Source organism: Plecotus auritus, assembly GCF_963455305.1.
Source record: "Plecotus auritus genome assembly, chromosome: 12".
Lineage (NCBI taxonomy): Eukaryota > Metazoa > Chordata > Mammalia > Chiroptera > Vespertilionidae > Plecotus > Plecotus auritus.
Window position 1 is genome coordinate 31,052,374 of NC_137778.1, and position 15,897 is coordinate 31,068,270.

Genomic DNA, 15,897 nt, shown 5'->3' on the forward strand with positions numbered 1-15,897 from the left:
TAGATGAACTTCTTTAGTGTCTTCTTAAAGATGCTGTTCATACACTCCTTGGTTACCTCCCCCCCAGGCCCAAGCCAAGTTCTTGATGCAGTCATAGATGTAATCCTTCCCGAATTGCATTAGCATCTTCTCAGTGACTTCCTCAGTTGCAGCAATAGCCTGGGGAAAGGTCCTCTTCAGGTAGCAGGCCTTAAAAGCTATTGTAACTCCTTGATTCATTGGTTGGATCAAGGAGATGGTGTTTGGAGGGAGAAACCCCACGTTGCTATTGGGATGAAGATCACCAATAAAAGGAGGATGTCTGGGAGCACTATCCCCAGTAAGCAAAATCTTGAAAGATACATTATTCTCCAAATAGTATTTCTCCATTTTTCTGGCATAGCAATTCAGGAAGACATCTTAGAAGAGGAGCTGGTCATCCATGACTTGTTATTGCTTCTGTAGTACACTGGCACTGTATGCTTATTGATTTGCTTGAAGGCATGGTGGTCTCACTTGGCCAGATCAAAGGGTTTTAATTTGTAGCCCACAACATTGCCCCCAAGCAATTGATAACCTGTCCTTAAAAGCCTTCAAGCCTGGGGGGGTTCTGGTCAAGATGCAGGGTAGGTAAACATGGTACTCAGAACCTCCCACAACCACATCAAAATTCCAACTAAAGTACAGAACAACCATCCAGAATCGCCTCAAATCTAGCTGAACAGAAATCTTACAACTCGGGATATATAGAAGAAGCCACATCAAGATGGGTAGGTCCTAGCTAGTTTGGCTCTGGATACAGCGTTAGCCCTCAGAATGAAGGGTCCCGGGTTTGATTCCCAGTCAAGGCCACATACCTCAGTTGCAGGCTTGATCCCAGGCCCTTGTCAAGGGCACGTGTGAGAGGCAATCAAAGTATCTCTCTCATATTGATGTCTCCCTCTGTCTCCCCCTTCCTTCCACTCTAAAAATCAATGTAAAAAAATATACTTGGGTGAGAATTAACTACAACAAAAACAAGACAGCTAGGAGGGGTGGAGAGCTACTATATGACCCAGCAAACTGAGTATCCAAAACGTTTGAAAACATTTATTCATAAAGATATATGTACCTCTATGTTTATTGTAGCGTTATTCATAGTTACCAAGACATGGTTAAAGCCTTGTCCTAATAATGCCAAGGTTGTGGGTTCGATTTCTGGTCAGAGATATATATCTCCACTACAGTTCTGTCCCTCACTTGTAGGGAGCGGTTATAGGGTTAAGCCTCAGACTGACCTGCTGGCAAAGCCACAAACAAGTCCCAGCTTAGAGGGCACAGCCTTCTTAGCATAATTAAGCTTGATCTTGTGACTGCTCCCTAGATCTTTCCTGGGTAGCTAATGGGCTGTGGGAGGTGCAGCAAGTGCTGCCAAAACAAGTGAAACTCACAAGAACATTGTAACTATGGTGACCACTACCTTGTTTACCTCTGACTATAAAATAAAGCATCAGCCCTAGCCAGTTTGGCTCAGTGGATAGAGCGTCAGCCTGCGGACTCAAGGGTCCAATTCCAGTCAAGGGCATATACCTTGGTTGCTGGCACATCCCCAGTAGGAGGTGTGCAGGAGGCAGCTGATCGATGTTCCTCTCTCATCGATGTTTCTGTCTATCCCTCTCCCTTCCTCTCTGTAAAAAATCAATAAAATACATTAAAAAAATAAAAATAAAGCATCAGCTTGCAGTCTGGATCTGTTCTGTGGTCTCAGTCACGCACAGAAGATCCACCTAGAGTCCTCTTTGTCTTCATCCTTCGCCGGTCCTCCCTCAGGCTCGCTGAACCATTGGCTGTGCTGGCGCAGCACACTCACTTCCTGGGCAACCTCATCCATCTAATCATTTTAAAGATCATCTATATACTGAAAATTTTTAAATTGATATTTTTCTACCTAGACCTCTCATGAATTTCATACTTACATATTTAATGCCATTTATGTGTCTGATATCTCAAACTCAAGATGTCCGTACCTGAAATCCTGATTCCTACTCATTTTTCACATGACTTTCCTTTCCCTCTTTCCCCCCTGGTTCATGTGAGAAAATGGCCACTTCATTCTTCTAGTTCATACATATTTTCTCTAAGTTCATTCAGTTCTTTATTGGTTGTCTGGGCCCTATAGCTGCCCTTCAGCTTAGGGTCTTCCTGAGCTGCACACAAAGACCTATCACCTACTGGGACCAAGAAGGTAATACAGCCGAAACCGGTTTGGCTCAGTGGATAGAGCGTCGGCCTGCGGACTGAAGGGTCCCGGGTTCGATTCCAGTCAGGGGCATGTACCTGGGTTGCGGGCACATCCCCAGTGGGAGGTGTGCAGGAGGCAGCTGATCGATGTTTCTCTCTCATCGATGTTTCTAACTCTCTATCCCTCTCCCTTCCTCTCTGTAAAATATCAATAAAATATATTAAAAAAAAAAAAAAAAAAGAAGGTAATACAGAGGTGGTGGTCCTTGTCCCAACATACACACCCCACCCTTTGGGGCTTATGTTCTAAGACTTCTAGGGGTACAAACCTATATCTTCAAGATTTATAGCTCATTATTCTCCCCTTGACTAGCATGAACTTCAAACTCATTTGCAGTGTTCTTAGATTCCAGCATTTGCCCTGGAAGCTCTTCTGTTTCTGTTTCTCTCTAGTGGGCCTATGACTGCCCCCCAGTTTCCCCTCCAGGGCCTGGTGCTTCTCTTCCATCTTTCCTTATCTGGATTATTCCAACAGCCTCCTTAACTAAGTGTTTATGAAGTCTTGTTGTTTTTTTAATCCTCACCCAAGGAGTGCAGATATTTTTTCCCATTGGTTTTTAGAGAGAGGAAGGGAGGGATAGGGTGGGATGGAGAGAGAAAGAAACATCAGTGTGAGAAAGATACATTGATTGGTTGCCTCACCCATTTGCCCCCACTGGGGGCAGGGATCAGGGATCGAACCTGCAACCCAAGCACTTGCCCTTGACCTGGGATTGAACCCATGAGCATCTGGTGCACAGGCAGACACTCTAACCATTGAGCCATGCCGACCAGGGCTCTGAAGTCTATTTTCTTTTTCTTCTGAAGTCTATTTTCAACAGCAACCAATGTGATTTTTTTTTTTTTTTTGGAGAGTGGGAGGGGGAGAGATAAAGAAACATTGATGTGAGAGAGATACATCAATTGGTTGCCTCCTGCACTTGCTCCATCCAGGGCCCAGGCCAGGGAGGAGCTTGCAACTGAGGTACATGCCCTTGACTGGAATTGAACCCAGGACCCTTCAGTTGCAGGCTGCTCTATCCACTGAGCCAATCCGGCTAGGGCCCAATGTGATCTTTTAAAAATATTTTCCATGTAATTTTTCTGCTTAAAGCTCTGCATACAAGGGCTCCCATCTCAGAGTTAAAAGCCAAAGTCCTTATAGTGACCTCTTAGACCTCTACCACTTATCCCTTCTCCTACCCTTTTCTAGCCACACTGGCCTTCTTGTTCTTTTTCTAATATGTCAAGACATTCCTATTTTAGGGCCTCTGCACTTGCTGTTCTTTCTGCCCTTCCCCCATATCTGCTTTGTTATCTTGTTCTCAATGTTCATATTTACAAGGAGAAAATTATAAGGTAACCTAAATTAAACCACAGCAGGCCAGAGGGTGGAAGGAAGAGACAATTAGAGGTTAAGCAGTTAACATCTGTAGTGCAAAACTAACAAAAGACTGCTTGCACTCAGTGTATTTGGGACTTATTAACTTCCAGGTGACTATTTCCAGATTATCTAAAAAGAGAGAATAGCTAGTTTGATCAATTTCTTACCTGCACCCTGCCCATTTTTGAACCCCAGGAGTCTGCTTCTTGTTTACACATGAGTTTTACAGATTCTTGTGGACTCTGCTGCTCCTATCCCAGCTTCACCTTCTCCCATCCCCTTTGTCTATCGCTAACGTAAATTATTTAAGCAGGGTTTGTATCTTACTCCCCCTACTTCATGTACTGTATAATGCTTGCATACCTGGCCAGTGTGGATCAGTTGGTTGGAGTGTCGTCCCATACACTGAAAGGTTTTGGATTTGATTTCCAGTCAGGGTACATACCTAGGTTGCAGGTTTCATGCTTGGTTGGGGTGCATATGGGAAGGCAACTGGTTGATGTTTCTCTCACATTGATGTTTTTCTCTTTCTCCCTTCCTCTCTCTCTAAAATTAATAAGCATGTCCTCAGGAGAGGATTAAAAAAAAAATGCTTGCAAAACCCAAGGACATTAGACATGTTTTTCTTACCTAGCCGTGTTTGTGGTGGTTAGGCTCACACCCCAAGAAGCAGTCTTCTTTTTTGTAGCAATGGCCTAATCAACCTTTTCCTTTAAAGACTTTCAGCTGTGAAAGTTAAAATTTTTGTTTAACGAGAGCAAGTGTCACTTCCTGACTCACCAAACCACCATTCCTATACCCATACAGGATCACCCATTCTATACCCTCTACCTCTCTTAACCTGCTTCATACTTCTTCATAGAACTCCTTACTACCCCCATACATATTTGCTTATGGTATCCTGACACTAAGCCCCAGAGGGAAGGAATTTTTGTCTGTTTTGCTGTTACTCTTTAACATCTAGAATGGTTCATTCCACATATTCAACAACTTTTTGTTGAATTAATGAATACTAGATATGAGTTTGACGAAATAGGTTCCCTGCATCAAGAAACATGAGTCTACTAGGGAGACATAAAATAATTAAAATATAATAATTGCCTTTGTTCAGTGGGACACAGAAGCCTCCAAATCTGCTCAGAGGATTTACATGGCAGATGAGTTAGAACGGTTAATCTAGGTGGTGCTAATCAATATACTAGTTATCCAAGGCTCCTGTAAACTATAATGTACTATGCAATTGTGAGATTGTCTTAACTGACCAAGGTGAGATATGTTAACCTTTCCTGGCCTTGAAAATGTTATGGGGAGCCTGGCCCGCATGGCTCAATGGCTGAGCATAGATCTATGAACCAGAAGGTCAGGGCTCATTCCTGGTGGGGAACATGCCCGGGTTGTCAACTCCATTCCCACTGTGGGACGTCCAGGAGGTAGCCGATTCATGATTGTCTTTCATCATTGATGTTTTTCTCTCTCTCCTCTCTGAAATAAAAATTTTTAAAAAATCCTCACCAGAGGGTGATTTTTCAGAGAGGGGAAGATAAAGGGACAAATATCATGTCAATTGGTTGCCTCCTGTAGGTACAGTGACCAGGACCCCTGTGGGGGATGGGTCTGCAACCAAGGTCCATGCCCTTGACCCCAATCCAACAGGGGACCCTTTGGTCTGCAGGCCAACGCTCTATCCACTGAGCCAAACCGGCTAGGGCTGAAATCAATTAAAAAAAATTTTTACCAAGAAATTTTCATTTACTTCATTTATTTCCTCTTCCTATAATTCGTATAGTCAAATGGCTATGAATGGTATGGTCCAAGGGGAATGTAGTCCAAGGGGAATGTAAAATATTGCTTGGTCTGGGAGTCTGCGTATAGAACCGCTCGCTGGAGCTGGCGCATGCGCATCATTAAGGAACTGCAAGATGGCTGCCAGCCACTTTGTCGAGTGTCAGTTCCCTGAGGAGTTAGTGCCCCAGCGGCTGCAGCCGCCAGAAAGTAACAGTGGCCGCCAAGTGGTGGGCGTTTCCGGCCCTGTTCTGTGAGCTGGGTAGCCTCAAGAAAGAGAGAGATCTCACTAGCGAGGAAAAGGCAGGGCGGGGCGGGGAAGCCCCCTCCCCCAACCTCTCAGTTTGACCAACTCCCTACTCCCCTCCCCGTTTTTCCTCCCAGCCCGCTACACGCCGATGTGTTGCGCACGCGCAGAAGTAATAGACGCGCCTCCCCGGCCCTACGGTCCTGCGGGCTCCTGCGCGCGCTTCTCGTGCTTCTGCCTTGATTGGTCAGATTGCCCCGCCATCACGGCCTCCCTCTGCTTTCTAGGTTGAGAAGGAAGAGAGGGGCGGGACCAAGCGGCGCGTGCGCGATACTGTTGCTGTCCCTTGGCTATTGCGTTGCAAAAAAAATCCTGACTGGCCATCCTGGGGCCTTTTCTGTACTAGAGGATCTAAAGGAGAAAGATTTCTGCTACCGAAGGGGCAGTCGGGTAGTATTAAATTTCAGATATTAACGCCCGCCCTAATAGCAGTGTGGGGATAGGAGTGGGGAAGGGCCTTAGCGTAGAGAGCCGGAGTATAAAACCATTGATTGGGGGGCCAGGCGTTTTGAAAGGCTTTGCAGGACCTGTTTTCTGCGTAATTCTTCTTTGGTTACTGACTGGTTTAAACACAACCCCTTGAGCAATTCTGATAAACCTTCGAAACCCACAGCCCCTCCTTGAAGCGTGTAGGAGCCACCAGCGTGCCCAGCAGCTTGTCCGCCCGTCCTACCTCCAGAAGAGCCTAGCGCGTGCACCATCCCCTCCCCCTGGCCTCCCTCCCCACCTACGGCTTTCACGCACTCTCAGTGATTGTTTTGCTCGCTCCCGCCGCCGCCGCCGCCGCCGCCGCCACCGCCAGAGGAGCAGGAGCGCTTGTGCAAACCGGGAAGATGGCGGCCGGCGGCGGCGGAGGCAGCAGTAAGGCCTCCTCCTCGTCGGCCTCTTCGGCAGGGGCTCTGGAGTCCTCGTTGGATCGAAAATTCCAGTCGGTAACCAACACCATGGAATCTATTCAAGGCCTGTCGTCTTGGTGTATAGAGAACAAGAAACACCACACTACTATCGTCTACCATTGGATGAAGTGGCTCCGGAGATGTGAGTGTTGCGGGTGCCTGCCCTAGGGGAAGGGAAGACTGGGGAAATGAAGGAAATAATTGCGTGACTGGCTTGGGGTTTTCCCATGGAGCCACTGCATTTGGTTGGGCTGTTCATATATAAAGATTTGACCTGAGTGTTCCCAAACCCAGACTCCATTCCTAGCCAGGGTTTTTCCTAAATTGCAGAAGGCTTCGCATTTCTCGGATATTTTAGCCACTGACTTGGTGTGACCTTGGGCCGTTGGCCCCCGATCTATAGAGATTTATGCATGATATCATTTCAGAGCCCTGTACGGTTTTGTTGACTTTGCTGAACCTTTACGGAAATTGTCGCGTCCGTTTGTTTCTTAGTATAGGCCTTAACGTGTTAATGATTTCTGGTTTTCCTGAAGATAGACGGGCTCTGGTTTAAGCAGTAGTAAACCCACCTATTTCGCTGGAATATGTTGGATCACTCTGTTCATAACTGATCTAAACTTGTGATGTGTAACAAGGAGGGCCTTATCTGGATGAATGTTAAGTAACGTGAGTTCCACTTAGAGCTGAAGCGACTTACCTGGGAGGTTTCCCCGTGTTTGCTGCAGGGCTTCTTGATACTGGCCGGAAACAACTGTCGTCAGTATTATCAATGCTTTAAAATCACTTGAAAAATTTTTTTAAGGAATTGAGTTTGGTTTCATGTGTAATAATCAAATCAGGAAATGTGCTTTTTAGGGGGTGCTTTTTGAATATGTAGTACTTTCACCACTCCCCTGGTTATTACTTTTTTGTCTTCATTGGGGAGTTTGTCCCCTTTGCTGCTTTACTACAGAAAAGAGGTCTAGTAAACTGTCAGGAAGCATGGATTGTTTGCACAAGGTGTCACATCTTTTAGAAGAAAGTGTGGAGAAGTCACTGTTGCTTTCTGCTAAGAAGAGATGGTTAATCCTAAATCCATCTATGAGTTTTAGATCTTTGTTGCTTCCTGTCCATAGCTTGTCACCAGTTATACCCATCGTTCAATTATTCTTATTCCACTTCAGCCATTGCTTATGTAGTGTTTTGATTTGTGTTTACCTTTTAGGGAGCAGATGGATGCAAAATCATAGGCCCAAGCTTAAAATAATTTGTATATATGAAGTTATTGTTGGAAGAGATGTTTTGTGGCTCTTTAAATAATATATGCTGAAAGGGTTGTAGAACCAAGGTGGGAACTACCTATATTTATCAATAGCAGATCGAGGTTACTTTCTTTTGAAGAGGTAAAATTAGAACATACAAAATCAAATATAAGTTATCAAAGACCCTCTCATATTAAATATCTGTTATGTGCCCAGCCCTCATCATTTATAGTATATCTATCTCATTACACCTTAAAACACCCAAAGAAGTAGATTTTTTAATCATTGATTTACAGATGGGGACACTAAGGCTCAGAAATGTTAATTAAGTTGCTTAAGTTTACACAATAAAATGGTGGAGTTGGGATTTGACTACCATATCAGTTGACAATGACCACATTTAACTTTGTAAAATGTTTTCAAGATTATTCTTTAATGTACTTGGTATACCAGTGGTAGCAAGCAGTGCTCATGTGAGCTGAGGACTTCTTTTTCTTAAACATATTTTTCGTGTTTTAAAACATTTTTACTAAATTATGAAAGTATTTAGCATTTTCTGTCTTTGGGCTCTGGTACTTTAACTGTATGGTTACATCATTTGCAAGAATAAATTGGTTTTCATCCCTGCCTTGTGGGATTACAGATGACAATTACAATATTTTTTTTAGGCAGCAATACTAGAGCCAGAATTTTTCTGCCTCTACTGTTGTTGATATTGTATCTGAGTTTATTTCTTTTGTTAATATCTTAAGAAGGGAAAAAATGATTGCTCTAGGACAGGGGTGGGGAATGTCTGGCCCATGGGCCCTATAAGGCCCTGGAAATCATTTGGTCTGCCCCTGCCAAGGCACTTGGGGTGAGTTAATTAAATGTTTTACCAAATGTAGCAGGCTAATTTTTAAGTTGATAATTTTGTGTGGCCCGCAAATGATGTTATAAATATCCAAATGGCCCTTGGCGGAAAAAAAGGTTCCCCACCCCTGCTCTAGGAAGACTACTTCATTTGAAGTGCATAATATATAGTTTATTTAGTTAAACGCTTTTGGCTTTGTAAAACCCTGATTTTTGTTCCCTTGGCCTAGTGCAGTGGTCGGCAAACTGCGGCTCGCGAGCCACATGCGGCTCTTTGGCCCCTTGAGTGTGGCTCTTCCACAAAATACCACGGCCTGGGCGAGTATTTTGAAGTGGCATTAGAAGAAGTTTAAGTTTAAAAAATTGGGCTCTCAAAAGAAATTTAAATCGTTGTACTGTTGATAATTGGCTCTGTTGACTAATGAGTTTGCCAACCACTGGCCTAGTGGAATGTAACTTAACTTTCTAAAATGGTTAAGGGTAATTTGTAGTAGTTTTGTATTTACAGTTGACCTTTGAACATCTCACAGGTTACGGATGCCAACCCCTGAGCAGTCAGAAATCTGTGTATAACTTTTGACTCTCCCAAAACTTAATTACTAAGAGTCTTCTGTTGACTGGAAGCCTTACTGATTACATAAACAGTCGATTAACACGTATTTTGTGTGTTATATGTACTAGTGTTACATACTGTATTCTGACATGAAAAATGAGGTTCAATGCATAAGCTACTTTCACTGTGCCCTTCACCACTCTCCTGTCTCCCCTTAAACTCTAGTAAGGAGAGACAATAAATAAGTAAAATATTAAATATATTAGGAGGTGAGAATATTAGAAGTGCTGTAGAGAATATGAAATATAAAGCAAGGAAGGGGGATACAGAGTGTTAAGGGAGTTTGCAGTTTTAAATTGGATGGTAAGGGAAGGCCTCACTGAGAAGAGATGTTTGAGCAAGAAGGTAAGGTATTAAACAATAAAGATATGAGGTGTGAGAGAAAGAGTGTTCCAAGACAAAAAAGACAGACAAATACAAAGATCTTGAGGTTAGAGTGTGCCTGCTAAGCTTAAGGAACAACAAGAAAGCTTTTGTGGCTGGAAAGGAGTAGTTAAAATGAGGATTAACAGATGAACTCAGAAATTATGGTGAGTGATGGTGAACAGAGAGGCAGATCACAAAGAGCTTTATAGATATTGTAAGGAGGTTTGGCTTTTATTCTGAATGAAATAGGGAGCCATTTGAGCAGAGGAGTGATATGAACTGATTTGTGTTTTTAAAAAGGTCATTGGTTGCTGTAGAAACACGTATATCAATTAGGTGGCTATAGTAGTAATCCTGGGGTCAGATGGTGGTTTAGACCAGATTGTGGCCAGTCGAATTGAAATGAAGTAACTTAATTCTAGATCTCTTCTTTTTTTAATGTATTTTTTTATTGATTTCAGAGAGGAAGGGAGAGGGGGAGAGAGATAGAAACATCAATAATGAGAGAAATCATTGATGTGCTGCCTCCTGCACTGCACACCACACACTGAGCATCAAGCCCACGAGCCTGTAATCCAGGGCATATGTCCGGGAATCAAACAGTGACCTCCTGGTTCATAGGTGGAATGGTCCACCATCCATCACCGAGCCACGCCAGCCGGGCTAATTCTAGATCTCTTTTGATGGTATATCGTACTGGATTTCTAGATGGATTAAATATGGGGTAAGAGAGGAGAGTAATAAAAAATGACTTATTTTGCCTGAGGTGTGCAACAGGCACCACAGGACAGGGTGTTAGTGTGTCTTCAGAGCCACCAGGCTGGAAGAGATCTACATCATGCACCACTTAATGGGGATGCATTCTGAGAAATGCATTGTTAGGTGATTTTGTCATTGTTCAAACATCATAGAGTACACTTAAACCAAGATGGTATATATAGCCCACTACACACCTAGACTACATGATAGAGCCCATTGCTCCTAGGTTACAAACCCATATAGCATGGTACTGTACTGAATACTGTAGGCAACTGTAACACAGTGATATCTGTGTCTCTAAACATAGAAAAGGTACTAAAATATGGTATAAAATGGTTCACCTATATAGTGCACTTAGCATGAATGGAGCTTGTAGGACTGGAAGTTGCTCTAAGTGACGAGTGAATGTGTACACTACTGTACAGTAAGGCTACACTGAACACTGTACTCTTAGGTTACACTAAATTTATAAAACAACACAAGATTAAATCAAGCACAAGAGAATGATGCAATCAAGAGAGGGGCAAACACCAGATCTGTGAATCTACTGCTGGCACAACAAGGCCTAATGTTTTACAGCAAACTTTTTTTTTAATAAGTAGAAAGAGTGCACTCTAATGATAAAAAGTGTAGTATAGTAGTAAATACAGACACCAGTAACAAGGTTGTTTCTTACCATTTTTAAGTATTATGTACTATACATAATTATATGTGCTATACTTTTATACAACTGGCAACGCAAGAGGTTTGTTTATACCAGCATCACCACAAAACAGGAATGAGGAATACGTAGCACTGCGTTGTGATGAATACATCACTAGGCGATGGGAAATTTTCAGCTCTATTATAATCTTGCGGGGCCACCTGTATGTGCAGGCTGCTGTTGACCAAATGTTGTTATGTGGCCCATGACTGCACTAGGGATTAAGTGTGGATAGAGAAGTAAGTGTAATAAGATAGAATAATAAGAGTAGATAGAGAAAAGTTTGAGAGAAGGCTCTGGGGCATTCTCGTATTTTAGATACCTCTGTCTATTTATTTGATCTGATGTGTTCTTGGCTTAGGTTCTTTTTGAGGTTCAAGATAAACTTTGTCTCAGCTCCCCAAAGAAGTAATAAATCTATTTTGATCTTTTGCATATTTCTACTCTTGGTTTAGGCTTTATGGCAAATTATAGCATAATTGGTCTTCTTTCTCCCCTTTGGATACCTAGGTCACATTTTTTTCATTCCATTGTCCTAGGTTCATGGAGATGCACATAATATTTTCCATGTTTCCTGACAATGTTTAAAAACATGGAAGCACCTTAGTTATACCGTATAATTATTGCAATGGTATATACTAAATGAGCCTTTTTACCTGTATTATGAGATTTTTACAAGCCATTGTTATGTTCTTCATTTAGCTGCTTTGTCTGTCAAATGCAGAAGGGTGGTATTATATACATGGCTCTAGGTGGATCTGAAATAACATATAGAACATAATTTTTCTATATAAGCTCATAGTAAGCTAAATAAATTATGTAACAGATAAACATTCTATTCTCATAACTCAAAGTGTGAAACAATATTGACAAGCTTCACATGGTCCTTTGGTATGGAAATCTTGAAAGGAAAATTTCATTGGCAGTAGAATAATATTAATATTAACATTTGCTCAAACAGGTCACCCCCAAATTAAAGTTTTATCTGCAGAGAAGGGGTATGTATGTGTGTATTTCTTAGGAAGTAGAGGCTTACTAATTTTATTCAAGTCCAAAGAGGGTATGTGAGTTAGTTGTTTTAAAATTTCAACTATCAGATTATGTGAGGCCTTTTAATGTGTAGAAGGAACTCAAGAGACCCTAGTAAAATTTCTCAATAACTTAGCACTATTGTACAAACCAGCTTGACTCAGTTTCTCATTTGTTTGTCAAGGAAACAAAAAGTAGTTGTTTTGTATAATTATAGAGCACTGGAGAAATGTACATCTTGTAGAGAAAGTAGTAGAACCTAGTTCCTCCTTTTGGAAGAAGGCAAAAATTTCATGTGGGCTTTGGAACATAAAGTTTTTCTGGCTAAGATAAAGACAGTTTAAAAAGTACCTCATTCTTTTTATTCTTTTCTTAGAGAGAAACATTGAAATAGAGGCTCTTTGATGAAAGAAATTAAATGTTTAGTATGCTAGGTTTAAATTTTTTGGTTGTGGCCTTTATTTTTCCCCTCATCTCTCTTCCTCTCTCCACTTCACTCCTTAGTGAACATGTAGTTTCACTTACTTTCACTGTATGGTTCTTTGGTATCCTCTAGCAGAGGGAGAGTGAGTGAGTTTATTACCCTTTAGTAAAAGCTGCAGGGTTCGAGGGGGAAAGATCTTTTTTTTAAAATTTTTTTTATATTTTATTTTTTTTTTACAGAGAGGAAGGGTGAGGGATAGAGAGTTAGAAACATCGATGAGAGAGGAACATCGATCAGCTGCCTCCTGCACACCTCCTACTGGGGATGTGCCCGCAACCAAGGTACATGCCCTTGACCGAAATCGAACCCGGGACCCTTGAGTCCGCAGGCCGACGCTCTATCCACTGAGCCAAACTGGCTAGGGCGGGAAAGATCTTTTAATGTTGGGAGGTACAACATTCCATGTTTTATTTTTAAAAGACCAGAACGGATACCAACTGTTTGATAGTTTAAAAAACTATAGCATAAAGCAATATTTTAAAATGATGATCTCGCCCTAACCGGTTTGGCTCAGTGGATAGAGCATCGGCCTGCGGACTGAAAGGTCCCAGGTTCGATTCCGGTCAAGGGCATGTACCTTGGTTGCGGGCACATCCCCAGTAGGGGTGTGCAGGAGGCAGCTGATCGATGTTTCTCTCCCATCGATGTTTCTGACTTTCTATCTCTCTCCCTTCCTCTCTGTAGAAAATCAATAAAATAAAAAAATGATGATGATCTCTTGTGTCCAGGAGATAGTGTTACTTGAGTTATTGAAATGTATAGTGTCTTCCTGTATCCAAAGAACAGCATTCAGAAAATTAATTCAGGAATATTGAATGCTTGCTTATGTAAAACTCTGTATTGGATGCTGAAAATTATAAGAAACAACATTTAGTAACTAAGATAGGAATTGAACAAAAATAATTGGTTCTGGGAAATGTGATAGTATGCATTTTTATATGCTGTAACACTTTAAAAGAGGTATCACTTTTTGGTTGGAGTGGAAGTATTCACTGAGTTTATTTACTAGATATCATACATATATTACCTCTATACCCGACATTAGCTCTGTAAGAGATGAGTTATCCCCACTTAAAAATTTTATAAGCTGGGGCTCACCGAGGAAACTGTCAGAAAATTTATAGCATAGGAAAAGGAAACTACCTGGTTTCAGAGTGGCTAAGCATAAGTTTAATTTTTAAAAAAATGTAGGCAGAAGGTGAGAGTGGGAGAAAGAAAAGAAATAATAGATTCAAAGCTTCTGTTGCTTACAAATAGTTTATTATTTAACAATATTCTTTATTAAATTTCTAGTCATTAATGCAGTTAACTTCACAAACATATCACTAATAGATTTAATAATAAATAGTTAACATTTACTGAGTTCTTAGTGATCTCATTTAATATAACAATTCAGTAAGTTTTTATTACTTAATAAGTCTATTAGTGATATATATGTAAAATTACACTGGTGATAGGGAAAAGAATGAAGAAATATTATAAATGGTAATAAGGGAAGTACTTACAGGCTTAGTGACTTAAATTGTTCAAGGTACACAGCACGTGAACAGTAGAGCCAGGATTCAAATCTAAGCAGTCTTTACTCCAGAGTCTACTCTCTACCACTGTGCTAGACTGCTCCCCATTTCTTTCAACGGTTATTGGTATTTTGTATTGTTCCATACGTAGTGAGTGCAAATAGTATAATGGTTCCCAAACAGCCTTATGCCTATTTTTTTCCAGCTTTATTGAGATGGAATTGACATCTCAATAATCATGATACAACATGATTATTTGATATACATATATATTGCAAAATGATTACCACAATAAGGCTATCACCTCATAAATTTATTTGTGTTAGAGAACGTTTAAAGATCTAGGAACTTTCAAGCATATAATACCATATTTTAACTATAGTCGCCATACTGTACATTAGATCCCCAGAACTTACTCATCTAATAACTGGAAGTTTATATCCTTTGATCAACATCTCCCCACTCCCTAGTCCCTGGCAACCACCATTATACTCTCTGTTTCTTGGAGTTTGTATGCCTGTGTATTTCAGTGATTTCAGAGGTTTTTAGTAAGTAGAATTTGATAGAACTTTTCAACCAGTTGTATGTTGGGAATGAAGTTAGAGGAAAATTTGAAAGATGGATTCTGTCTTGGGTGACAGAGAATTGGGGAGGAGGAGGTAGATAATGAAAGCAGATTTGAACATATGGAGTTGGAATGTTTAGAGGGCATCTGAGAAGAGTTGTTTAGTAGATAATTAGCCTTTTAGATAGTGTCTATAATCCTCATATTAGCTAATATTTATGGACAGTTATGTACCTGATGCTATCCTAGGCACTTTACATGTATTATGTCATGTAATCTTGACAATAACCTTTGAATAGGTAGGTATTATTATTATCCCATTGAGTAGATAAGGAAAGAAGTGTTTTGAAAAGGTCATGCAGTTGGAAATAGGGGCTAGGCTTTGAAACTAGGTCTGACTGACTTAAGAAATGTTCTTGCCCTGCATCGAACTATGAACCAGAAATAGTATAGAGAGTTGTCATATACCCTGTACCCAGTTTTTCTTGTTATTAATATCTTAAATTAATTAGTGTGGTGTATTTGTTACAACAAATGAACTAATTTGATATATGTATAATTATTAACTAGAGTTCATACTTTGTGGATTTCCTTAGTTTTTTGCCTAGTCATCATGTCTCTTTTTTGACTAACAATTTTGAGAAGTACTGATCAGATATTTTGTAGAATGTCCCTTAATATGGGTTTGTCTGATTCTTTTTTCTTCATGATTGGGTTATAGGTTCCTGGGAAGAAGTAAAGTGCCATTTTTATTACATCATATCAAGGGTAACTACCAGCATGACTTATCACCCATGATGCTAATGTTGATCACTGGGTAAGGCAGTATTTGTCAGGTTTCTTCACTGTCAAGTTACTTCTCCCTCTCCCCCATCATACTGGACACTTTGGAAAGAGGTCACTGTGCATAGTACACACTTAAGAAGTGGGAAGTTATGCTCTACCTCCTTGAGGGGGTAGCATCAATGTAAATTATTTAAATTCTTCCGCATGGAAGGTTATAAGCTTATTTTTAAATGTTTTTATTCATTTTTAGGTAGAGAGAAAGGGAGAGGATTGTACATCCTTAAAAAGCTTCTTTACTTTTTGAGCATACACTAGTAATGCATTAAAAATATGCTTATGCCTGGCTGGTGTGGCTCAGGGGATTGAGCATCA

At 40.9% G+C, this 15,897-nt stretch overlaps 1 protein-coding gene across 9 annotated transcripts in view; it reads left to right on the plus strand.

Annotated features, from left to right (window-relative positions):
* Nucleotides 1-5,959: 5,959 nt before the first annotated feature.
* Nucleotides 5,960-15,897, plus strand: part of RPRD2 (regulation of nuclear pre-mRNA domain containing 2) — a 74,253-nt gene continuing 64,315 nt past the window's right edge. For all 9 annotated transcript variants that reach the window (XM_080647507.1, XM_080647509.1, XM_080647508.1 and 6 more), the window contains exon 1: nt 5,960-6,749. In XM_080647507.1, the coding sequence (XP_080503633.1) occupies nt 6,545-6,749 (205 nt within the window). In that variant the 5' untranslated portion in view covers nt 5,960-6,544. The remainder of the gene's footprint in view (nt 6,750-15,897) is intronic.